The sequence below is a fragment of the Lipophrys pholis genome, assembly GCF_963383615.2.
Source record: "Lipophrys pholis genome assembly, chromosome: 1".
In the NCBI taxonomy this organism is placed as follows: Eukaryota; Metazoa; Chordata; class Actinopteri; order Blenniiformes; family Blenniidae; genus Lipophrys; species Lipophrys pholis.
Window position 1 is genome coordinate 31,877,855 of NC_137635.1, and position 25,714 is coordinate 31,903,568.

Below are 25,714 nucleotides of genomic sequence, written 5' to 3' on the forward strand. Positions count from 1 at the left end.
TAACGATTGTCTTTATGGAAAAAACAACAACAACAAAAAACAAACGTGTGGAATATTTGGCAATATTTTGATATGACTTTTGTTAACGATTCGGCTGACCGTTTCCGAACAAATTATTATTATTATTATTGAATTACAGGTTTGCCTTTTGATTGACAGGGATTTCAACCAATTGGCAGCACGTTTGTTTGAGCCAATCAAAGTGCGCTCCTTGGGAAAGGGGCGTGGCTTGTGGACAGCCGGTGGGGGTTCGGTGGTCTGGTTGCTGGGGGAAACAACAACAAGCTAGCCAACATGAGGGCCTCTGAAACTCTGATTTGGGCCTCTTTTCTCCTCAGACAGGTGAGAGACACGGTGCCGGGATGTGTTTTCGTCTCATACCGGCACGCAGTTGACATTTTCAGAGCCTCTAAACGTGGCCAAGGAGCCGTAGCTTGGATGCTATGACTGTTACTAGCTTGCGGACCGTACTCACTTTTATATGTTCCATTAAAATCTGTGCGGATTAACTCTTCAGGAACCAGAGCTTTATTTATAGGAAGTACTTATGATCACGTCTTCCAGAGGCTATAACTTGAGAACAGTGAGACTGGATAGCTATAAGTGCATATAACAATCCATCCACTGATGAGTGTATCTGCACATTCTATTTGTGATAAGGTACCACAAATCTAAAATAATTCAAATCAAAAATCAGTGGGTTTAACGTTTGTGGGATCTTTAATAGTCTCCACATGGTGTGTGATCCAATTGAGCCATCACCATCAGGATATACAGCATCTTTCTGAGCACCCTGCTGCCTGTCTTTATGGAGATTTTCATCTGCTGTCAGTTGCCCCCCCCCCGGTCAGATGGGTACCCATACCCCCGGCCTTGGTGTGACCAATCCTGCTGGACATCGTCAAAGGCAAAATATCTGCTGTCAGGCAGGCTCAGGAAGAACCATACACAGTACTTTATCGTCAGTGAAAAAAATGTCTTCTGTACTTGCTCTTTTCTACTGTTTCTCCCCTTAAAGGAAGTGGAGACCCCCGGGGCAATAGGCACCCCAGAGTCCTTGGCTTGGGCAAATGCAACTATTATGTCTTCCATATCTAAAGACCTTCCAGAAGCGATGTACAGGCAGTAGCGTAATCTGAACTCGAGTTGTTAGCCTGAAACATGTGATATGTGCAAGCGTAAGCAGTTGGAAATGATCAGGGATAGTTCTAGATTTACCTGGTATGAGATATGAAAGGAGATCAGAGGTATCACACATCACATCTTTAAAGGGGTCTTATCATGCCAAATTTACTTTCTAATGGTTTTCCAACAGTAATAATCGTCCCAATACCTGGAATGACGCCCCAGAGGTGAAGAAAGTCTGTCCTCTCTCTCCCTGGCTTGTTTCAGTTTTTAAAAAAGTGTGTTGCTCCAACCAGCCAATCAGAAATCAAACCTTATATAATGTCATCAGGGTTTAGCCAATCCCAATCAAGGTAGACCCTCCCTTTGACCCTCCCACAATTAGGCAGCTCTGGGGTACATCCGAAAATTCCCTCCTATCCTTAACTATCGACTTTACCGTAACCCCGTGATGTCATCCACTTCATGAAGGAAAGGAGTAGAGGGCTTCTTAAAGGAGTTAGTGAAAGGCGATCACGTTAGTGTGGCGGTCGGACTGCACTTTCACTTAGTGACGTCATAATGCAACGGCGGCGCAAGTTAGTGACGTCCACCATGTTGGGGAAAGAACTACAAGTTTCCGAAAATGGACTACAAAAAATGCATTTGGGTTTCATATGATTTAAAGTTGTTCAAGGCAGATTATTGCTTTGGTAACTTACATGATCTGCTCCCTTTTTCCGACATCATGAGATTCCCTGAACGCTCGGATGAGCGGGTCCCTTTAAATGTTGTCGCCGCAAGGAATTGTGGGGCAGCATGAGCTCGCCTCCTTTGATAAAGGAAGCATCAGTGGTTCCTAAGCTAAAGGAGGCTCTAAAGGAAGCAACGAGCCTCCTTTCCTTCGCTTATTGAGAATTCAGACATCCTTATCATGGCCGCCACACAAAACACTTCTGGGGTTCAGGAAGAGTCGATAGTTAAGGAGTTAGGAGGGACAATTCGGACGTACCCCTGCTCTGGCACATGGCACCACGAGAGGAAGTACTTCCCCCTCCCAAAACGGGCATGTGTGGTCGGAGCCAGTCCAGCTCACACAGACACAGCAGATTCTGAATGTAGCTCCTATGATCCAATATTCAAATAGAGGGAAATCAAAGAAAAGCTGGATTTGGGGCAAGAAACTTTGAATACAACGTTGTTGGACCAACGAGACCCACGTGAAAGTGTTGAAAAGCTGGATAATATGACTTTTTTAAAGTTTTTCACCACAACTTTGACTTTAAACACATCCACACATGAGGTTAGCATCAATGGCATGGTTGTCTGTCATCTTCAGAGAGATATTAAGAACAAGATCACGTAATATATTTAGAGTTGTGGGCAGTTTTATTCAGCAATGTCGCCCAGAAGGTTCAGATTCAGACATTATTGACTCCAGAGTGTCATGACAGAGAGTTTGAAGCTGCTGTTATCAAAGAGTGGCTCTGAAAAGTGATAGCTCGCACTGTGCTGGAGTGGCAAAGATATTGGTAACGTGTCTGAAACCTGGCAAGTAGTAAAATATTGCAAATGCTTGGATAATCTTATCCAGTCTTTTGGTCGGTCGTTTGTTGTATGAAACGTTCGAAGAAAAAGACGAATGTTTCATAGACGCGCTGTTGTGTTGGGACAGGTGGTGGCGGAGTACGGCATGGCCCATTTCAGCGACAAGCCCAAGGGCAAAGGAAAGGATTACTGCATTTTCTTCAACTCACAGTGGGCACGACTACCTCAGGACCTCGACAAGACGGTGAGTCGCCCGTTACAACAGCTGGGATCTCTTTGTTATCTGGCTTCAGTTCACCAGACTTGAAGGAGATAAGTGGTGGTTCGAGGAAGTTTATCAACTGTCTAAAAGAACCCACGCCTTCGCAGTCTATGTCTGTGTGTGTCCACAAAGGCAGCATAAACACACAGGCCGCTCAACATATTGAAAATGTATTTAACATACGTTATTATAGTGAGACTGAGTTGTTGAAAAGTTGTTTGCTCGCACTATTCTTCATGCTTCATCAACTCAACATTAAAAAAAAACTGATGGTGATGAAGTCACATAGACGGTGCTATTGCTCATGGTGGTGTAAACTATGGGGCAAGAGAAAAAGGATGAAGACATTAAAATCATGTACTAAAGTACTTATATTGTTATTCAAATACTCAACATCATTATTGCATCATGTTCACGCCTTAACGAAAAGCTGTAGCACCTGCCATCCACTCAGCCTCACAGTTTGACGCTGATACTAAGTCACGAGCAGTTTGATGTTGAAGCTCGAGAAGCTTCCGGGTCACAGGGTGTGAACGTTGATATATCGGACAGATCTGGTCGAAGTTACAAACTGTTTTCGTCTCACAGTCTCACCTGCAGATCTACGACCTGACGCCTTCGGTCCTGTGCTCGCCCTCCGACGTCCCGGAGGGAGGCTTCCCAAATCACATCGCCATGGTGATGAGGGGCAACTGTACTTTCTATGAGAAGGTCCGCCTGGCCCAGATTAATAGAGCCAGGGGGCTGCTCATCGTCAGCAAAGACAGACTGGTGAGAGACACACACACACACACACACACACACACACACACACACACACACACACACACACACACACACACACACACACACACACACACACACACACACACACACACACACACACACACAACGTTTTGTAAACACTAATTTGGTTATGTAACTGTTATTGCTTTAGGATGTGGTTTATGTTGTTACTGTATGAGATTACTGCCCCCCCCACCCCCACCCCCACCCCCACCCCCTGTCTCTTTAAAAACCCATTGGACACCAAAAGGCTCTCAAACCTGTAATAGTGTACACCTTAGCTAATAGATCAACAACAGTAACATCTTTTTGTTTATTTGCAGACGCCACCAGCAGGAAATAAGAGTCAGTATGAGGAGATTGACATCCCTGTTGCGCTGCTCAGCTACGCTGACATGCTGGAAATAAGCAAGGTGAGCGTTGGACCAGCACACACTGGAGGGTGCAAGTCACAAATGCTCGCAGTACTTTTTTAAACAACATGACCAAAGGTGCTTTACCTAAATGCTGCTTTGCAGATTCCTGTGATCCACATTATCTTTCTCCTCGTGTTCTATTTTGTCCTCCATACATATAACACCGCTCCATTTTGAGGTTAGCTCCATCACACCCATCACTACCAACAAGCACAGTCTAGATGGACGAGGTACGGAGGGCAACGGCAGGATGAACAGGGGGCGTCTTCAAGGCAGTGGGAGGGGCTTAACATTAGACATTGTAGAGGTCGACACTGTGTCATCAAACTTGATGTAGCAGGCCTAACATTTCTAACTTTTACAGACTTTTGGTAAAAGAGGACTGGTTGCCATGTACGCCCCCAACGAGCCGGTGCTGGACTACAACATGGTGGTCATTTTCCTGATGGCGGTGGGCACGGTGGCCATCGGAGGCTACTGGGCCGGGAGCAGGGACAGCAAGAAGTGAGTAAACACTGTGTCCAGTCCAGTCCCTGTATGTAGAGACATAAAAAAGCAGCTGGGACCATTCTTTTTTTTATTTTTTTGTCCCAGAATTTTCCACCTTTTAATTTGCAATTCACAAGACATAAGAGGAAAGATTTGTGTAAGTCACGTTGCCCATTCCGGATGACCCTTCTAGTCCCAGCTACTCCATTTAAATCAGATTTCATTCACCCAGTGAGTCATTTGGAGAGAAAATGAGTCAGAACGCACGAGTGTTTGATTCCTCCGACTTTCCTCTGAGAGGGTCGGGTCCCGGGCGGCCACGTCATCTTTTCAAAGTGAGTTATCTTATGTTCTACATGTGCTGCTAAAGGGGAGCGTTATTTCCTCCAGGCCGGGCAGTGAACCGGCAGCCAGAGCCGATCGGAGGACGCTGTGGGACGGGGTCCCTGACCTGTCGCACACCACAGCAGTAAATAAAATTAAAAAAAACAACTCTGCAGGACCTGAGTTAGAAAGCAATCAAATTAGAGTTAATATTGTAATTTATGTCCATTTTCCATATTTCCTTCGTCTTTGAGTCTTTCTCTGAAATCAAAGCCTGTTTTAACTATGTAGTTTCTGGTGCTTGTAATTTGACGCCAGCCTCCTTTGAATTGGCTTGGGTTTGTCTGGATGGTTAATAACTAGAGGCACTCCTCCTATTGTATACTATTTATTATCTGTATTGACAGCCTTGTTAATTTGATCATTTTATTTCTTGACTTGTGAAGATTTTATCAGCTCAGAATCAGATTACTGATCTCAGACGTTCTTTGCTCTCAGGCCTCCCCCGTGCTTTTGAACACAGACGTGAACAGATTTTAAGCAGAGTTTTTTTAAAGTTATTCATTTCCATATAACCTCTGGAACAAACTGCCCCATTTCTGACCTCGCTCTTCACTAATCTAACCTCAATTCTTCTATATTTACATTCAACATGTAGTTTTTTCCGCTTATGCCTTTTGTAGTTTTATGCACTTGTATTTGTAGTTTTTATGTTTTCATTTTCTTATTGCGTTTTTTGGGTTTTTTTTGCATTTTAACTACTGGTTATTGTAAAGTCCCATCCAGCTAAATTCTGGTTGATTTATATACGATTAAGACTAGAACCAATGGGAGGATTTGAAGCTGCATGAGAGACTGGCAGACCTTTCCTCAGACATGTCTAAAAGCTTTCCGACAGTCTATATAGGAGGTCTTTGAGCGTGCGGTTGTTTTCTTTCCCCTCCGTCTTACAGACGATACATGAAGGACAAGCGGGACGACGGCGCGGAGAAGCACGACGAGGAGACGCTCGACGTCACTCCCATCATGATCTGCGTGTTCGTGGTGGTGAGCTGCAGCATGCTGGTGCTGCTCTACTATTTCTACGACTACCTCGGTACGACACCCAGCTGTCACTCAGCCGTGATTCACTCTGTGCCGTTCATTCTGCTGTGGGTGTTGAGCTGCTTGGGCTTCCTTCCTCTGCAGTGCTTTGCGTCATCGCCGCCTTCTGCATGGCCTCGGCGGTGGGACTGTACGGCTGCCTGCGGCCTTTCGTCAGGAGACTCCCCTTCTGCAAGTGCCGGTGAGTCTGTCCAGGTTGAAAAACCCTCCACACTCTCCTCCTGTCGACACCGGGACCTCAGCCAAAAGTAGATTTCCCATCATCAGCCGGTCAGCCGACGGGTTGATTCCTCAGTTATTTGTCTTTCAGAAAATCTGTCCTGCGCTCTCAGTTGCAGCCACGTTTGTTAATATATTTTATATATAAAAGCAAGTTGAAGTCAGAGAATATAGGCTAACGTGTGCTCCTCACGAGTGTCATTCAGAATCTGCCGTGTTATAGACGAAATAGAATAAATGAAAAGAAAATAATAGTGTTGCTGTGAGGACGTGTTGCTGACTAACTGGCGCCGCCGCAGGATCCCGGAGAACAACCTGCCGTACCTGCACAAGCGGCCGCAGGTCCGCATGCTGCTGCTGGCGGTCCTGAGCATCAGCGTGAGCGTGGTGTGGACGGTGTTCCGCAACGAGGACAGGTGAGCGCCAAGATTCATTCCTCCACACTGAAACCCAGCCGGCGGCCGGTTAAACATCCACTTCCTGGTTTAAAGGCTTCAGGAAGTTCAGCTTGAGAACAGCAGACATGCGATGTAGTTGTTCCAAAGGTTAATAAAGGGTTTTCAATTTAAACAATAGATATTAGCAGGATGTTTTAAATACCAATCTGAGCTGAATTTGAGTGTTTTCCTTTTCTTTTCTTTTTTTAGACGAGTAAACAGAAACCTGCTGACTGTCTCAAGAGACTTTAAATAAAAATATCCACCAAACAACCAACTTGTTTCATCCTAAATGGGAGACAAACCTTCATGTGAACATATTTAAGTATTTATCCTGCACCGGAGAGTATTTGGGATGAAATCAAACATCAAAATATATTTGAAGACTTTTAAACCGTTAAACTGTTCACATCCATCGACATGTGATGGTAAATACCCACTGTAGTTCCTTTGAGCCACGACAGTGGAGAGTCCTCTCAGCTGTGTGTGTGTGTGTGTGTGTGTGTGTGTGTGTGTGTGTGTGTGTGTGTGTGTGTGTGTGTGTGTGTGTGTGTGTGTGTGTGTGTGTGTGTGTGTGTGTGTGTGTGTGTGTGTGTGTGTGTGTGTGTGTGTGTGTGTGTGTGTGTGTGTGTGTCCCGTGAGCTTCCTGACGCTCTTAACCCTCCAAGTGAGGAGAGGCTGTTCTCCATTCAGCCATTCGTAGGCGGAATGGGAAGTTTATAGTCCCAGCAGGTGTTTGTGGCGTTAACAGAGGGTGTGTGATGCTGCAGGATGCTGGACTCATGTTGTGGTGTGTTGCTCAGGTGGGCCTGGGTGCTACAGGACATCCTGGGGATCGCCTTCACTCTCAACATGCTCAAAAAAGTCAGACTGCCCACGTTTAAGGTTCGTCGACTCATAAACAGATTCGGATATTATCCACGTTTTAAAAAGGTTTAAATTGACCTCTCTCTCTCTCTCTCTCTCTCTCTCTCTCTCTCTCTCGCAGGCCTGCACTTTACTCCTGACGGTCCTGTTCGTCTACGATGTTTTCTTTGTGTTCATCACGCCCTTCTTCACACGGGTACGTCGGCACCGTCGTCACCGGCGGTGTGCTCGTTCCGACATGACTCGGTACACTAACCGGCGCGCTCTCTCCTCAGAACGGAGAAAGCATCATGGTGGAGGTCGCAGCTGGTCCTTCCGACTCCTCCACACATGAAAAGGTGAGCTTCTGGTCAAACTCGTCCTCCGCTCATTCGTTCTCACCGCAGCCGCGGCGAAGAAGAGGATGACAGAGATGAACGGCCGATCAAGACGACAAAGAAATATCAGGAAGGTTAAACTGGAGCGCTTGTGGCTCCATCTCAGAACTCAGCTGTGTGGACTGACTTCCACTGGTTCACATGTGAATCTTCTGAAGCCTAGATTTGTTTCAGATTGACGTCCTTGTGTCTCTTTTGCTCTAAAAAAACAAACAAACTCCGTTTGCACTTCCTCCCAGCTTCCCATGGTGCTCAAGGTGCCGCGGTTAAACTCCTCCCCTCTGGCTCTCTGCGCCCAGCCCTTCTCCCTCCTGGGCTTCGGGGACGTCTTCGTACCAGGTGGGTCTTCCTCCCGCCAGCGAGCACTCGCCAATCAGACCAAGCTCTGCTGCACGACATCCCGTGGAACAAGGAGCGCAAATCACCTCCTTGTTTCCTCATCAGTGATCAAATGTCTCATGGAGAAGGGAAGGTTGATGCTCTTGACTTTCTTGTGTTCAGGGCTGCTGGTGGCGTACTGCCACAGGTTTGACATTTTAACACAATCCTCCAGGATCTACTTTGTGGCCTGTACGATCGGTACGTACTCCAGCGGAAATGTCGCGTGCTTTTCCTCCCTCGAATATATGATCTTTGTTCTCTTCACATTCTTCAAACTGGCTCGTTACTCCTTTAATCCTGTGAACAATGTTAAGAGGAGTTTAAAAAATACTATTTTCTTAAGTGTTTTTCATAAATTAAATTGTACAAGAATGCTTATTTTAACTGTGTGACATTAACCAAACCACATTGTATTTTAATCCATAAAGCAACAGGTTGCTAGTTTGAGACCCGTTTTATTTCTTCTGCCCTCCCCAGATTTACTAAAAAAAACAATAATCTAATTTCTTTTTCTCATAAATCACTTCAACTTTAAACCTTCTCAAAACTACCAAACATTCAGTAACTTTCAGGAATTCAGCTTATTTAATTGCCAGTTTACATATTTGAGGGTTTTATTATAAAATATAAAAATTAATATTTCCCAGAAAGATTATTTTAGGATAAATTTTAGGATTCGAAATGTCAGAAACGAACAACAATCCAGATGTTTGGTTTGAAATATTGACGTGACGTGTGAAGGATAAAAAGTGTAAATCCTGATTGGTTGTTCTCTCTAACCCCGCTGGTGTCTCTCCTCCCGCCAGCGTACGGCATCGGGCTGCTGATCACCTTCGTGGCGCTGGCCCTGATGCAGATGAGTCAGCCGGCTCTGCTCTACCTGGTGCCTTGCACTGTGCTCACCAGCCTCACGATAGCGCTGTGGCGCAGGGAGCTGCCCCAGTTCTGGACCGGGAGTGGATGTGTGGTGAATCCCAGTTTATGACTGCCTACTGCGGAGGAACAAACAAACAAACAAAAGAAAAAGACTTAAATAAAAACAAAAAAAAGCCCAAGAGAAAGAAAGAATCGAGAGTTCTATATGATGCAGATTAAGGCAGAACTTTTAAGTTGAGTAATCGGTTTAAATTCTTTCATCTCATGCCTCTTTCTGTTTCACACTGCCGTTGCCCTCACTGTTGGGGGGTGTGGTCGGTTGGCGCAGCTGTCTGTGATTGTGGCTGCAGGTATTCAGTCTGGGCTCTTCCTCACTCTACCATTAAACATCCTGCTCACACCGACACTTCCTGTCTGCTGTTGTTTGATTTCTGCAGAGCTTCGACCAAGTAGTGGGATTCCCTGGGTGGTGCCGACGGAGACGTAGATTAGCTCCTTTCTTAGTTGCTCCTTCCCTCGTCACCGGGACTCTCACACGTGTAGAAAATAGAGCTTCCCATACATTTCTGAGGGTTTCGAGGACTTTAGTTTTCTGCTCTCCTAGATCGTGACGTCCAGCCTCCTCTCTCAGACTTTTCTCTTTTACCCTCCCAGCAGCCTGCCATAGTCCTCGCACCGATCAGCTGCGCTCAGACGGCCGCAGCAGCTTCATCCTCCACCAAGAGACCCTCTGCTGAGCGCGAGCCGGGGGCCACGGAAGCCGCCAACCCTCCCCGGCCTCACCCGGCTCAGGAAGCCCCTCCAGAGGAGAGCAAGTCTGAGTGAATCCTCCTCGCTGGTGAGATTTAGTTCACCTCATCTTCTGCTTTTTTTTTTTTCCTTCTTTCCTATTCTATCATCCGCACTCCACAAAAGAAAAAAAGACTCCAAGCAATAAAATGAACCATATCTTTACTCAGTGGAGCATGTTAAATATTTTACATGTTGAGGGTAGTCGGCGGCAGTCGCCATGTTTTTACCAGAGAACATTGAGAACGTGAAGTTAAAGGTTCTATCAGTGAGTCGACTGCACTGGAGCCGGTCGCTTGGCACTTCATCTTCAGATAGACGGAAACGTCCTCGCGCCCAGTTCTGCACTTCAACAAGTGTACAAAGTCCACCTACTCTTAAAAAATACATTTACAGAAAAAAATAACTTGTTTGGCGATAAAATGTACATTTACAACAGAATCGTCCTGAAAAATACTAAAGAGGTCCGTGTTTTTACAGTTTCCCATCATTTCAATGGACGTCTTGATGTTTTTCCTTGTTTCCTGCAGCGGTCCCTGCCTCCTCCACCGTCCTCCGCCTGCAGACGTGCGCCGCTAAAGGAATATCACCCTCTCTTTTCCTTTTTCCAAGATTTCTTTGGGGAAAGGAGGCGGTGCCGGCGGGCGGCTGTCGCTGCTGCTCTGCTTGTTCGTGCTGAATGACTGAGACGTCTTCACACGGTGGGCAGAGCTCGGAGCTCTGAAGGTCTCTGCAGAGACAAAGAGGTAAAAATAAATAAATCAATAAAATCAATCAATAAATAGGAGGAGGAGCAGCGTGTGCACACACCTCAGCACCGCAACAGGAAATGTTTTCCAGCAGAAATGTTGCGATGGATATTTGAGGTTTGTTTTCCTGCCGTCTGTCACACCGAGAGTCGTTACAAGTCGTGCAGGTCGAGAGCCTCAGAACTCGGCTCTCGCGTTAAAAATCCCGGTCGGATTCAGGCTGAACAAGTTTTATTCAAACTGATCCAAAATATGGACTTAAAATACTAATTTCATTCAGCTCCATCATGGGATGTAAAAAGCAGAGCGTTGTGACATATCCTCCCATGTATTACTGTTCTTATTAAAGCTGGACTATCAAAGACAACCTTTCCAAACACTTTGTGTTTTCCATCCAGACCGAGCACCAGTTGAATAAGGACGATGTATTCCAGATACAGGTTATTATTCCTGCTTTGACCTGGAGTGAATGATTTCACCATAGTAAAATATCACTTTGTGTGCATCATTCATGACATCTTGCTTTGATGTTGAAGTTCACCATGGTATTTATTTTATCAGCATGAATACTAGAGTGTAGAAAAGAAAACTGTTGATGAAGAACAAGAAAAGCGTTTGGTGTCTCTGACTTGGGGGGGGGGGGGGGTTCAACTGTTTTCTCTCACCACAAAAGCTTTGAGTTACTTTCACTAAGGTGTCGCTGTCATGTCAGTATCGCTGGTTTTTATTGATATTAGACCAGAAAGAAGATACGCGGAGCCACCGGCGTTTATATCAACGACAGAGGTCACATTACATTGTATTATAGTATGTAAAGTGTAACGTGATAAAACTCCCTCACTGGGCATTAGCAGAGCGTCTCCACAAGGGGGCGATGATCAGTCGCTGAGAATATAAAACTACTGTGAGGGATGAAGTATGAAACGAGGACCAATAAATAAAATAATTTAAAAATGAATTTCTCCGGTGTTGTGATTTAACGGGGTATTTAGTGTTTCTGTACCCGAGTGTGAGATCCTGTGAGGACTGTCGGTCCTCGTGGCTCTCAGACTGCCTCCTCCTTTCCCCGTCACCCGGATGGGAATCACCTCGCTCACGACTATCGAGGCTGTGTGAGAAGAAAAGTATAAATAAACAGGACGGCTGTCAATCCATGACCAGCTTCAATCTACATCCAAGGTTTTCGTAATCCCAAAGATAGTTACTTCTCGAACTTTCAGAATCACAATATTGCTCACTGGTAGAGGAATTTGTTTTGTACAGATATACACACTAAAAGTGAAACTTTAAAAATACACTAGTTACTTCTCGAACTTTCAGAATCACAATATTGCTCACTGGTAGAGGAATTTGTTTTGTACAGATATACACACTAAAAGTGAAACTTTAAAAATACACAAACTGCTTTTAGCTGGTCAGCTGTAATGTGCAAGCTCTTCTTTCATTCCAAGTTCTCTTAATCAATGTGGAAATGAAGCCGCGGGGCTATTTCGTCATTATAGAAGGTAAGTAAAGCAGGTATCACCCAGAAACCAGGAAATTGATGCATGTTTCAGTGTGTACTTCAATTGGACAGGACAGTATATTTGACATTCTGAGCATATGAAGTACGTAAAGATGAACATTGTTTGTGATCACATCTGGACACTTCCGCCAGTCCCTGCTCATTGTGACAATGAATGTCTATTGGTTAGTGAGTGTGTCTGACCTGCGCTGTGCGCCCTCTGGTGGGTGGCCTTGGTCTTGGAGCCCTTCTCCTTCCCCTTGGACAGCGTGGCCAGCTTGGTGGGGATCTGCTGCTGCACACTGGCCGGTTTGTACACCTGGTTGGTGGCGCTGATCAGGTGGATGGGCTGCGGGCTGATGCTCTCCCTGCGTGGGGGAACCTTCGGAGGAACCTCCAGGGGATTGGAGTGTTTCGCAGATGAACCACCTCCGTTCACGACGCTTCCCCTGAACGATGGATTACTGGAGAGGCTCAAGACCTGCGGGAGGAAGCACAGAAATCTCCTCTTTACACTGTTGGAGTCTAAGGAATTTAAATACACTTGAATTCTACACTCAGATAAGATGTTTGTGATTTATTATTGGGTTTTTTGGAGGTAAATTGTTTATTTTTCTTTAACACCGAGGATAAAACGAGCCAATGCCAGTATTAAATGGACACATTTGTCAATTTTCTGGCCATTTGAAGTAACAGGTCAAGAACAGCAGCTTTCCTATAATTAGTAATTAAGTGGAAACTTGGGATCATTAGTTATCTGTGGTTAGAAAGAGGCTCCAGCAAAAGATTGTTGTACAGCATCAAAGACCAAGAACAGAAAGGATAAGTCATCTGCCATTTTCAAAGAGGCTTCCGCAAATACCAACACAAGACAAGCCAGTTATTAGAATCAGTCAGACTCCAGCAAAGGTCAACAATAGAAAGGAGAGTTACCTGCCAGGTTTAATTAGGCTTAAAGTTAAACAAAGTCTAAGGCCCCGTTTACACGACAATGTTCTACGTGACAACACCTAATCCGTTAAATAAAAGGAGTGTGTTTACACTGCAGCAGCGGACACACAGACAACGGTGTAGTTAGTATGCCGGGCCACTGGAGGGCGCTGTTGCTTGATTTTGTAATGAAACTACACAGACGTGTGTGCAGAGAGCAATACACTATAAACTTGAAGGAAATGGAGAGCACCCGACATCCGCATGGACTGATGACACATCGGATGCTATCAGGGGTGAGTCTCAACTATTAAACTACTGATCTGGACGATAAAACTAGAATATAGACCGCGAGTCGTATCACTACGCAGCCGCCATGTTTGTTTACAACTGGATGAGCAGGAGGGAGGGGGAGAGATGTGCATGCGCAGTAACAGGCTCTGTAGCCTCCATCAGTCTCTGCAGGAGGGATTTGCTCCGTGAAAGAATCTTTCCACTTTGGGAGCCGGATTAAAAACTTTGGAGATACAGTGCATCCGCAAACTGGTGTCGTGTAAACGGACCCCCCAAAAGTGAAGAAAGTTTTGCGGATACACTCGTATTTGTTGTCGTGAAAACTGGACCTCAGTCAAGATGGTTATCTGCCAAGTTTAATCAGGCTTCAGAGTTTTTGGCCTTTTAAACTGGCCAACAGGAGGCAAGATATCTCTCTGCCACTTTCTATAAGGCTCCAGCATAGGCCAACAAAATCATCTTATGTGTTGCTGGTTTTGAATGGGCTGTAAAGACAAAGAGAAGATTGTAATCTGCCAGTTTAAAATCACTTTGACTGTCAGTATATCTTGGTTTGGCAGTGATGTTTTTAACGTCGTTCTATCACTACACATGAAGGGTTAGCTTTTATCACTTTTCTTTCAGAATTCAGAAAAGGGACGAATTAACTCTGGATTCTGCTCACGTGTGCGGGGTCGTCGTAGTTCCCGGCGCTCGGCATGAACTTGGACTTGAGCTTGTCCAGCCGCTCCCTCTCCTGACCGAGGCGCTCCTTCGCCCTGTCCACCGACTGCGTGGTCTCCCGCAGCCTCTCCAGGTCCTGCTGGTAGCTCTCCCGCTGCCTCTCCAGCTCGGCCTGCTCGCTGTTCAGCTTGTCCTCCCGCCTCCGGCAGTCCTCCTCTCTCTGCTGCAGCTGCGCCTCCAGCGCCTCCACCTGGAGCCGGCGCTGCTCGCGCTCCTTCTCCCAGCGCTGCTGCTCCTCGCGGTGCTGAGCCTGCAGCTTGCGCAGGGCGGCCAGCTCCTCCTTCTGCTTCTCCAGGTTGCGCTGCTTCTCCTGCTCCAGCAGCGCGTTGCCGTAGTTGCGAGCAGACTGTTTGCTCTTGGATTGAAACGCGTTCAGCATCTCGATCCGGCTGTCCTGGTGCGCCACGATCGCCTGTGGGTGGAACGGTTGATCACAGTGATCAGTTTCCACGAAGGAGACAATTCAGCTGGAAGGTGAATGGAGCAGCGTCTCACTTGTAAGCTGTAGAGCCTCTGAGCCAGCAGGATCACACTGTCATACACCTACACAGAGAAAAGTCTAGTTAGTTCCTCAATGAATGGATGTCGATGAGCCACAAGGATTTGAAAAGTGTCTCACCTCAGCTTCAGGAAAGTGACTGAGGTTTGGGTATGCATTAGCCAATGAGGCGGAGTCGATTTCATCGTCCGCCTGGAAGCAGAATAAATAAAGTCACAATCGAGTATCTAACCGTCGGGATCTTTACTCAAGCCTCACTCACCGACTGTTCCAGGCCTTTGGCGTAAATATCCAGCGGCTTGTGGTCGAAACCCGAGTGGCTCCGGTACACCGGGATCTCCTCACTTTCACCCGACTTATTAGCAGCTTCGCCGTCTGTTTGAAGGGAATGGTGAAGATGGTCACTGAGGCAGCTTTAGAATCATTTCCCCCAAAGAGGGAAGTGATCCGGGCTTCAGTCTGACCGTTGTCGGTGTGAGACGCTGGGTTTGGAGCGGAGTCCGTGGAGGTGTGGGCCCTGCTGAGCGCCACGTCCTGCTTCTTACTCTCATCCAGCAGAAGGTTAGAGTCCTTTATCCTCAGGAAGAGCAGGTTCTGCAGGTTCTCCACTGGCAACAAAAGGAACAGAGATTTCTCTTAATCTCCTGCTCGGAAGAGAACTTTTTCATTAATCACTGATGGAGGAAGGAACGTCTCCACTTCCATTGTTCATAGGAACACGTTGTTTTTCAGGTTTTTTTTATTACAGATAGACATCAGTTTATTTGTATTCATATCTGATATATTTCTTTTAATTTCTATTGATAAAGTCACTTGTGGAACAGTATTCATATTTATATTAAAGAAGTACTGATTGATGTTGGTATTTGAATGTGTTTGGGTATAACTTTGGAGGAAGTAAGATTCAATCAGTTTTTCTTCCGACTCCTTTCAAGCATGTTGATTGGTGATAAATTGTTTATTTGCGGGTCAGAGAAGAGTTTTGAGGTCCTCTCACCCTCGTCGATGGCTCCGTTGAGCAGCGTCTCCCCCTGCTGGAGGTCGGTGGCGTCTCCTCGGAACTGCAGGCCTTTCAGGGAGGTTTCCCGCTCCGTCACGTTCTCGTAAAGAGCAGCGAAGACCTGCTGCTTCTCCACCAGGCTCTGTTTTATCAGGTCGTCTCGCGCCTTCAGGATGTCTGAAGTCAGTAAAATGAAGAGAATCTTAAATACCAAATATCAGCTCCGAGCAACGTGAAGCCAAGAAGATGAGCCGCATCTAAACAGTATGTCTTTGTTCATACATAACAGTCAAACTCGAAGGTCCTATTGATTTTCTATATGGCAAATGTTGGGAGAATTTTGATTAATCCTGGATTTTTGTCGGGATCAAATATTGACTTTGATGCATGATTACTTGTGGAGCATCAGATTTCAAGATGGTGGGCCGTCCGGATACAAAGTATTACTACACTCTCGTCAAAACAGAAATTGTTCAATTGAAAACTAAGTTTTGTTTTGTTTTTGTATCATTGGGCAAAAAACCCCCAATACTCAATAAAAGAAGAAACTATAATTGTTTTCTGTTAAGGTCGGGTTTAATCAGTCATTTGCTCAGAGGGCCTGTGCTTCACAAAACTCTGCTGCTTCACCTTGAAAGTACTGCAGCCTGGCGATCTGCTCCTGGTACAGCGTCTCCTCGCGATGGCTGCGGCACACAAACATTGGTCTCAGCGCTTTGCGCCCCGTCACGTTCCAGAGAGGAGAACATGTCGGGGCGCGGCGCGGCGCTCACCACTCCACGGCTCCTCGGATGAGGCCGGTCCAGGCGGCGCGCTCGTCTCGGGAGCCCGTGTGGATCTCGTACATCTCGGGCAGGCTGGTGGTGCAGGCGCAGATCAGGAACATGGCTTTGTCTTCGTGGGCCACTTCACGGACAATCAGTCTCTGAAGGGAGACCACCGGCGGCTTGTTGTCCTGCAGCGGAAACAACGACCCGGAACGTTTGAGTACGGCTCCCGATGAGGTGGCAGTTGTATAAAAAAAAAATAATCAGACGGGGGATCAGAACTCACCACGGCGGCGAACACAAACTTCTGGTCTTTCTCCTGCAGGAGGAGCAACATGTCCGACAGCAGCACGGCGTGGACGTCTGCGGCGAGGCGACAGCAGCTCAGCATCAAAACAACACAGGAGCTTTGTACGGCGGCGAGCTGGAACCCGGACTCTCACCGGGAAAGCTTGTTGTTAAACTGGTTCTCAGATCCCTTCGGGCTTTCACTGAATTCACTCGCGTTTGAAAAAGGAAACTATGAGCTCCTGCAGCTCCTCACTGAGCAACGTGATGAGTGGTTTAAAAAAAAAAAAAAATCATTAACCGTTGAACTCTTGACCTCCGATCTTTGAAACTATTTCTGCAGTTGAAAAACACTTTGTGGAGAAAATGTGAACCTAGGTTGTCCCGTGTGTTTGGAGTAGAGAGAACTCCTTGAGTAGCACCTGCTGTGTGTAAGGAGCAGGTTCCCTTACAGTGGTTCATCACACTAACAAGTATACCTGAGTGCTGCTCAGCGGTGACCGTACCTTTGTGTCTACCAGAGGACTTCCAGGTGACCGCTCCTTCGTGCAGCAGCGTCCGGTTGCCCTGGATCAGTTCCTCTCGGCGGAGCTGCCGGCCGTCCTTCAGCCGAGGAGGTTTGGGCTCCAGACGGTGGACGATCTCTCGCAGGCGAGCCGCTCTCTCGTACTCGCTGACCCGAGCGTCCACCTGGCTGATGCTGTCTTTGATCAGCCCCTGACCTTCCACCAGAGACTTGTGCTCGTCCGTGTCGGCTGTTGAACGCCGCATCAAACGACTCAATTAGTCAAGGAGGAAGTTAAAAGGGGGAAAAGTGTGGCAGCAGATCATCACATCAGTAAACAGGAAGGACTAAAAGCAGGAGGTGCTGAACGATGGGACTGAAACCACGTGGTACTGCTGTAAACTTGAAGTTACTTTTACGCGTTATGTAATCTGTTTATTCTGATATTCCTCAACATATCTTCTACTGCAAAGGTCTCAGGGTTTCCACCGTCTGCTGGAACTGTTGGTTTTTCTCTGGGAAACTGTCTCGAGATGACTGCGATATATTTAGTGCTGAATAAAAAAAAAAAAACACCCTAAGAGTCTGAAACATGAAGAGATTTTATTTTGTTTTACCCTCGGTGTTCTGTATGATCCGCTCCACCAGGACGGGGTACTTCGTGATGCGCTGAGTCACCAACAGAAACAGTTCGGGGATTCCCAGCCTCCGCACCAACGGCAGCTGACCGATTTTCTGTGGGGAGAGAAAACGTTTGAATTCTACAAGCTCGATCAAATCGATACCTAACTTACATAAAGCTGTACCTCGAGTTAAGTTAAGAAGCTGGAACTTTGAAGGATTTTTAACAAATTGAGGGAATATCAATTTGTAATTTGTCAAATTTTAGACAGGACAGTTCATTATGTTTTTCAATCGTATATAAAAGTCATACGTAGTGTTTCACACCTGCTATACATTTTATATGGTTCATAGAAATATGTGTATAGTTTATAGAAAACCACAGTTACAACATAGAATGACAAAATTCCATCATTTCTCGCGTTCTCAGTGATTTAAAACACGCAAACTTATTTTATGTTGGAGGAGGAGGAGGAGGAGAAGACGGGTGGTTGGTGGAACAGAGAGGAAGCAGAGCGCAGGGCAAGACGGAGACGGACTTTCCTAATTTTGAAATTGCCTCATCACTTTCTATTATCCGTTTATTTTCAGACGCGCCTCTTGTTGTCATTGTCTTTTACTCAACTGTTTCGGGTGTGCCGACATGTAATTACATAGACTGAAATGGATTTGTGTGTCTGTGTGCACATGTACAGGCGCAGCTCCAAATAACTGAATACAATAGAAAATGTAATATTTATCATTTTCATTAATAAAAACATCTCAAAATATTCAAAGATTTCATGAGATGTTGTCAGTGTTTGACTGTTAAAGCTTTTTTTTTTTTTAAATGTTAAGTGTAAAAATATGAACAAGTGAAACTTTCAAAAGATTTTTTTTGTTTTGTTTTGTTTTAGATGAAAACTGAAGATGTGTGGAAGCGAAGCACAGGAGTGACGATAACTGGAGCGAAGCTTTTCTAATCTTTTTTTAACATCATTTATTCATTTCATTGCGGTCGGATCAGTTGGACGCATCCATCCTGTTTTAGTTTAGTTTGAGGACCAGTTATTACTCATTATTGAGTTTCCTCATCAGAGTAAAGTCAGTGGACTCCGGCTCCTGAAACATTCTGACGACAACAGAAATCCTTTTATGGCAATTGAGGGGCAGTTGAACATGTTTGCTTCTTTTATATAACTAAAGAGATTGATGGAATTCCATGTTTTCATGATCTTTATTATCTGGTTTATATGAGCCTTGGTGAAGGAGGGCCGATCCAACATCTGGATCAATACGCTAAACTGTCCCGTTTCCAGACATCACGCTATGTTGATGATGACATCATCAGGTGAGGACGTCTCACCCTGTTGAGGATCTGCAGCTTCTTGCTGTTCTGCATCTGGTCCTTGTAGAAGCCGAGGGCCTCGTTGGAACGGCTGCAAAACGAACTGTAGCACTCGATCATTTGTTCCCCAGTTGCACCTGAAAACTGATCCACAAGAAACAAAATATCTGGACTTGAAAAATGAGTTCATTCCGCTTTTCAGAGCATCATCGGAAAGCGTGTAATTCACAACAGAGCGCGTGTGGATTCCTCCCTCTGGATAAACGATGCGACATAAACCAGGTTAACACGACGCCGCTCTCGGAAATGTGGCTGTGACGCAGCGCCGTTCCTGCTGTGGAGCGTCTCAGACATACCAGCCATTCCTCCGGACACCTGTGCACTGCCCTCGTCTCGTGCGTGTGCACACAAGGTGCCGCCGAGCAGGAACCACAAACTGTTCGGTATTTCTAAAGCACCAAGCTTTTATTTCAGCAGGCAAGTGCCGCACAACATATAATCACTTATCATGTGATTATATAGATATAGATAGGAATATATATATATATATATATCGCACAAGACTGGCTGAACTGAGATGATTTACTTTTCCTTGCTTTCATATTCTGCATGTAAACATATTTATTCAGTCAGATTCCTACGGTCTGACAACAGATTGTGTTTCACATTACATCAAACCTGCTGACAACAGGCGAGAAGTCACAAACAAATGTAATAAATAAAATGCCAAAGGGTATGTAAAATAAAGAAATAATGAATTCTCAAAAACTGATGTTCTTGAGAACAAATGTCAAAGATGTTCATATCGCCTCTGTATGGTTTTACCTTTACCGTCACCTCATTATTCAACAACCTCGCGTGTGCTCTTGATATCGTGTGTCTCTGTGCTGAAGCGAACCCGAGTGAACGCTCTGACGTGCAGCTTATTTTCAAAACACGAGGACAGGTAAAGGTCACATCAGCTTGAAAACGCTGTCAGGTAATCCTGCTGCTGACAGCTGAGGAGCTTGTGGCGTCTGTTCGCTTCTGTTTGATGTAGACCTCTGTGTGGGAACGTAAACAGCACTCGCAAATACGAGCCGCGTACAGCGAGTACCCGACTTCTCTCTGCATACAAGACTCCATGTTTGTCAAATTCTTCGTGACCCCCCCCCCCCCCCCCCTCCCCCTCCAGTACCTGCGAGATGAGGACGTCTCCGAGCTGTGTGATTTGGTAGGCATTCGGGCTTCCCTCCTCCTGACTCCGCGTTTGTTGCTCTTTGAGGGCGGCGAAGAAGTGATGGTGGAGGCTGAGCAGCGTTCCCGCCCCGAAGAAGAGCCGCTCCAGCTTGGCCTCGTCCATCAGCTGAGACTGCCGCAGCTCGTGCATGTACACGTGCAGGAGGATCTTTAAGGTGCGGACGTGGTGCATCTCCGTCTGGATCAACTCTAGAAATGAATGGAAGATTGAGACCGGACCGCTTTATTCATCCCCCCCATCTTCCATAACGCTTTATCCTATTTGGGGTTGCGCTGAAGCTGATCGCAGCAAACGATATACATTTCCAGAAAGAGAAACCAGTTTAAATCGACATCACACTGAATTGATACTTTGCAGATGTTGCAGGAACTCTCAGTGAAATCTGATTCAGAATTACAGAGGAACAGCACATAGGAGAGTGGAACGAGACTCTCATAACACGAGCTTCAAGTCTAAATAACACAAGACTTGGACAACACTAGAACCAGGTCACTAGACTCAAACTACACTCGCATAGCACACACACACACAACAGTGTGGGGTTCCAATCCCACAGCCGACACTGTAGGAGGGGTTAAATACATTTGTGACCACCTCAAAGTATTTTGAAAACCCCTTGTGGATTTATGTTGGTGATTACCATAGATGACGTCCTGCCTCTTGACGGCCTCTTTGTTGAGGGAGCGTAGGTAGTTGGGGTCCACAGCCAGACTCCAGGACTCCGCCTCCAGACTCTGGGCGTCGGCCTCGAGCTCGCCTCGCAGCAGAGTGTAATGGGAGTCTGGGTGATACACACAGTCACAGTCAGACTCACGTCTTCCTAACAAAGCTTGTGTCTTATCGTCACAAGGCTGTGTGTGTGTGTGTGTGTGTGTGTGTGTGTGTGTGTGTGTGTGTGTGTGTGTGTGTGTGTGTGTGTGTGTGTGTGTGTGTGTGTGTGTGTGTAAAGAGATTTATTGCAGGTTATTTTGAAATCTTTTTAAAGTGAGACATGATGATTTAAAAAAAGGCTGTGCTGCGTTTAATAAACAAGGCTTCATCTTTCATCCTGCAATCACGTGGCGTCATTTAACGGACTCGTCTGAACGGCAACACCTGAAGAACATGTCTGGATCTGAGTTGTCCCTGATAGATAATAAGAGTGACGGCAGAATAAAGTCTGGTCGAAGCCGTTTTTCTAGAGTGAACTTTAATCATGACAAAGGTCAGAGAGGCTTTCAGCAGCTCCTCATCCCGCTGACCTTCGAGGTTGATTGGCTCGGCCAGGGAGGAAGCCAACGACACCAAGTCCTCGGAGGAGTGCTTCAGCCGCACGCCGTCGCTCTCGTCCATCTGCGCCGGACCGGATCTAGTCGGTATGTGACGAGATAAGGCCCGAGCGGTTAGATTAAAATGTGACGTCGGCACAAAAACGGCTGTGGGGGCGTCGTCGTGACCGACCTGCGGCCGGAGCCGCCGAGAGAAGAGGAAGCGGGTGCGAGGCTGGACGTTGCGGGGGCGACGGTCATGCCGGGACTCGTGAAGCTCGCAGGAAGGCCATCGGAGGCCGGAGGGAGAAACGCTCTCCCCAAAGCTGAGCCCCAAACAGAAACAAGCAGGACAATAAATAGAGCGCCTCCAACTGTTGGCACAGTCAAAACAGCAGGAGGACAAGTCACATGTCACTTTTTAGGCAAACATCCAGAAAATATCAGAAGTAAAGGGGAAACAGTCCGAGTGTACACACATACACACATGTTGAGCGCCTGCAAATATCCAGAATCACAAGAATAAGGCAAACTAATACATGGTAAAACGTTTAAGGAAGCAGCTAAAATCAAACTAATGAAAATAAGGGGAACATTTAATATAAGTATTTCTAAAACCTAAAGACACTACATGTTGGTTTTAAAAACCTGAGGACAAAGTTAAGACATGAAGAAGTACAACAAAGTAAACCTAAACGTTAGGAAATACGTGTCAAACAGAAGATAGCAGGATCATTTAAAGAGACAAACATTTGAGAACATTACAAGTTTACGCGACCGTAAACGGGGCCTGTCCCAACTTTTTGAGATGCATCGCTGCGATAGCATTTTAAAGAGCTACTATCTTATTGAAACGGTAAAATGTCTCAATGTTTGTGTTTCAATTGGGAATATATTCTGAGTATTATAATACAAATAGAGAAGAAAACACTTGTGACAGACACATCCTTTTAAATCCAGCTGACAAACTCTTCCTCATCTCGGTGCTATACTGAGATTTAAAAGTCAAGCGTTTCCTCTCATCTGTGACTCACCTGCTTCATATATCCTTCTGCTTTTCTGGTTTGCACGTTACGTCTCCCTGAGCAGGACCTAAACACACAGAAAGACACACAATGTGAGAAAATGTCGTTATACCGGCAGATAAAGGCGACCAGAGTGTCACAGGTGTCATGGCATCCCGAGGTTTCAGCTTGACCAGCTCCACACACAGACTTCACGTGTGGTATTCAGTAAAGGACGAGAGCTCAGGGCTGGTGTTGATTTCTTTGACTGGATGGATGATGTTGCTTGTGGCGTAATAAAAGCTTTGTGCTGATGATGAGACGTACTTCAGCATGCTGCGGTCTACTAACCAGTACCGTCAGCAGCCCAGAAGGAATCTACCTGACTGTGATGGAGGACAGCTCAACTGCTGGACATGGCGTATGAACATTTCTGAAGCCTCTAAACCAGACGTGTCCAAGTTGTAGCCTGTAAGCCAGCTGCAGCGCAATGAGACAAAATCTGCAAACACACCTGGGGAATGCCCCAAATATGTAACTGAGACCTGAAAGTATTCTACCTTTGCGTTTCAACACTATGTGGAGTTTGAACAAGGTCAATCGGGGTCATTCACCTTTAAGAGATGAAGCTGCTTGTGCTGAACAGGTAAACAATGTCAAATAGGTCCAAGTGTAGCTGACAGCACCGAGCAGCAGCCCATGTTTTTCCGTGCAGTAATTATATTTGGATTGAACTTTTTCTCATCCTAAAAACTCCTGTTTTAAACTGGAAGAAAACCTTATATATTCCACCTTTACAATGCTGACACTCTCTGCACATTATAAGAGAAACACTGCTGAGGGTGCTTGAGCCCTTTTTTTTCCCAGGCCATTGTGTCACGTTACTGTCTTTAAAGACTCCGTCTAAGCCGCTCAGTGTGTTATTATCTATAGTGTGGTCGCACGGTTTGGCTCCTTGCTGAAAGTGGCTGCCACACCTCGGATGATTCACCTCCAGAGGGCGGAGGGAGGACGGAGTAGTACGAAATGCAGGTCATTCCCCACAGGAGGGAAACAAGCCCAGCCAGTCCGCCGAGTATCCTGCAGAGGACGGAGAGACGGACGGGTGGGGTGGGGGGGGGGGGGGGGGGGGGGGGGGGGGGGACTCTGCTGAATGGAGCGTGAGGATTACTTTCACCTGGCCAAAACACAGCAGGTCTAATCACACAACACAGCAACACCAGAACTGTGATAACATGACAAGACAACCACCGCCAACCACCATGAAACCAGACCCGTTAACCTGAGCAGGCTGTAATCGCTGACGGACACAAAGAGGCCAGTGATCTATGTTGCTCATGTTCCAAATTAACCCTGAAGGTGTTGTTCGCGTCACGCCGTCGCAGCAGGAATAATTAGTCAAAGATAGAAACTCCAGATTCCTGGGAAAGTCGCTCACCTCCAGCCTTGACACACAGTTTACTCATTAACGTACGGGTGGTGGCTACTTGCACCGATGTGGCGTAAACGAATGCCAATGTGCTTCTGTCACCGTGTGAACGCACGACGAGCTGCAGCCCCGAGTGACCCACAGCAACGCCTGACTGTAAACACACCAGACGACTGGAACATCAGAGAGCGGTCGGCCTCGGGGCCTTTTTTCCCTTTTTTGATCTTCAGACATCATCTGAGCAGTTTCATCCAGTCTGCATTTCTCTGGTGGTTGTTTCACGGTATCGTCTGAAGGTCAAGCAGGCCATTCCAGCAAGGTTGGAAGAACTCATGCAGATTACGGGACTGCAGCAAGTCTGAGGACTGGAATCACCAATGCAAGTCAATGGCTGCAAAATAGTCACACTTCCAAGGGGTGTCCAACGGGGGACGTGTGGGATATGTGACTCAGTCCTCTACTGGACCACTCAGGAGCTATGTCTTCAGGGAGCTTCCAGAAGCAGCTTAAGACACACTGATCTGGAGGACACATTTAAAATGTAGTGCAACTCTTTCACGGCTTTCATGATTTGGATGCAAGGACCCTGAAAATACAGCTGAAAGTTTTTGCTTAAACACATCAGTTTTATTTGAAAACCACTGTGGCAGTGAACAGTGTTTTCATTAATACTTTACATTTTTGAAGTTACAGCACTTGACATTATCTAAAAACTTAAGTATCCACACACTTTAGATATAGAGCTGTCAGACAACAGAAATTACATCACAATGTTCCCTTTCGCCCAAACTATATCATACTAATATATTGAAAAAAACGTTAAACAGAGCTTTATAACTACAAAAGTGTCACGTTGATCTACTTTTTGTTTTCTGAGAAATCTGACAGTGTAATTAATGACGTTTAAAAAGTAACTAGTGCTTTGATTTTTTGGGAGAAAAGTACTTCATCATATTATGTATATAACAGTAATTGGGTACAGCAGTATTTGTAGTTGAATACAAGTTAGTTATTTCCACCTTTTGGTGAGTATGTGAGGAAAGCAGCCTCAAAGTGCTGATATTTCCGAGCGCGGACAGGAGCCCTGAAGCACACACAGAAACATAGCAATACACAAAGGTGCCCGCGGTGCGTTCAGGGATCATCTAAAGCTTATGGAAAACAGAGCTCCACTAATTATCATACACTTGTAGCAACTACTTCTTGTTGACATATGGAGCTTAACTTATACTCATTCAACCAGCAGCTGACGGCCAAACTGTCCAAAGAGTTTGAGGAGAGGTGAAAGAGAAAAGTGAGAGTAAATGACAGGAGCTTTCGAGAAACAGCTCATCTGGTGGCCAAAAACTTGTCATATAAACGAGTTTAACTCGCTGGAGCTGTTATGTCGCGCGTGCTACAACCAAACTCTTCCGTGAAATCATAACGACACACACACAAACAAAGTGTTTTCTTCTTACCGGGTGTTGAAGTAAAGTGGCACGACCAAGAGCCGGTTCGGTGTTTATTTCCAACAAACGTACAGGAGCGACATTAATTCTCTCTGCAGCTTGGAGTGAAGAGAAGAGACGCGAGGGTTTCGTTTAACAGGAGGAACAAGTGCACAAC

General features: G+C 45.9%; 2 protein-coding genes across 5 annotated transcripts; one reads left to right on the forward strand and one right to left on the reverse strand.

The window, feature by feature from the left end:
- Nucleotides 1–225: 225 nt before the first annotated feature.
- sppl2 (signal peptide peptidase-like 2) lies at nucleotides 226–11,660 on the forward strand. 4 transcript variants are annotated; one of them, XM_080468346.1, is made up of 16 exons: nucleotides 226–342; nucleotides 2,780–2,896; nucleotides 3,503–3,685; nucleotides 4,024–4,113; nucleotides 4,481–4,620; nucleotides 5,883–6,025; nucleotides 6,118–6,214; nucleotides 6,552–6,668; nucleotides 7,493–7,574; nucleotides 7,678–7,752; nucleotides 7,832–7,894; nucleotides 8,173–8,272; nucleotides 8,435–8,512; nucleotides 9,121–9,281; nucleotides 9,845–10,028; nucleotides 10,510–11,660. In XM_080468346.1, exons 1-15 carry the CDS (start codon nucleotides 295–297, stop codon nucleotides 10,013–10,015), a joined length of 1,665 nt encoding a protein of 554 aa, XP_080324472.1. In that variant the 5' UTR covers nucleotides 226–294; the 3' UTR covers nucleotides 10,016–10,028; nucleotides 10,510–11,660. The 4 variants fall into 4 exon arrangements, with proteins under 4 accessions (XP_080324472.1, XP_080324474.1, XP_080324473.1 ...); XM_080468348.1 differs by having other exon boundaries at nucleotides 9,848–10,028; nucleotides 10,510–11,102; XM_080468347.1 differs by having other exon boundaries at nucleotides 10,592–11,087.
- LOC308112651 (rho guanine nucleotide exchange factor 18-like) lies at nucleotides 10,126–25,714 on the reverse strand. The gene is made up of 21 exons (XM_080468334.1): nucleotides 25,567–25,714; nucleotides 22,708–22,765; nucleotides 21,867–21,999; nucleotides 21,668–21,774; nucleotides 21,067–21,207; nucleotides 20,364–20,614; nucleotides 19,205–19,330; nucleotides 17,856–17,973; nucleotides 17,240–17,488; nucleotides 16,732–16,808; nucleotides 16,452–16,633; nucleotides 16,309–16,364; nucleotides 15,676–15,855; nucleotides 15,143–15,286; nucleotides 14,941–15,053; nucleotides 14,799–14,870; nucleotides 14,675–14,722; nucleotides 14,121–14,591; nucleotides 12,437–12,713; nucleotides 11,732–11,836; nucleotides 10,126–10,709 (listed from the first exon to the last, which is right to left on the reverse strand). The coding sequence occupies exons 3-21, from the start codon at nucleotides 21,932–21,934 to the stop codon at nucleotides 10,555–10,557; spliced, it is 2,940 nt and encodes a 979-aa protein (XP_080324460.1). The 5' UTR covers nucleotides 21,935–21,999; nucleotides 22,708–22,765; nucleotides 25,567–25,714; the 3' UTR covers nucleotides 10,126–10,554.

Bases quoted from the DNA above. Each gene is read 5' to 3' on its own strand.
- sppl2 (XM_080468346.1), top strand. From the start codon at position 295: ATGAGGGCCTCTGAAACTCTGATTTGGGCCTCTTTTCTCCTCAGACAG. The intron at 4,114-4,480 runs GTGAGCGTTGGA...TAACTTTTACAG, and splicing joins ACATGCTGGAAATAAGCAAG to ACTTTTGGTAAAAGAGGACT. The intron at 6,669-7,492 runs GTGAGCGCCAAG...TGTGTTGCTCAG, and splicing joins GTGTTCCGCAACGAGGACAG to GTGGGCCTGGGTGCTACAGG.
- LOC308112651 (XM_080468334.1), bottom strand. From the start codon at position 21,934: ATGACCGTCGCCCCCGCAACGTCCAGCCTCGCACCCGCTTCCTCTTCT. The intron at 17,489-17,855 runs GTAAAACAAAAT...GGCGTTCAACAG, and splicing joins GATCATACAGAACACCGAGG to CCGACACGGACGAGCACAAG. The intron at 14,723-14,798 runs GTGAGACACTTT...TTCTCTGTGTAG, and splicing joins GTCACTTTCCTGAAGCTGAG to GTGTATGACAGTGTGATCCT.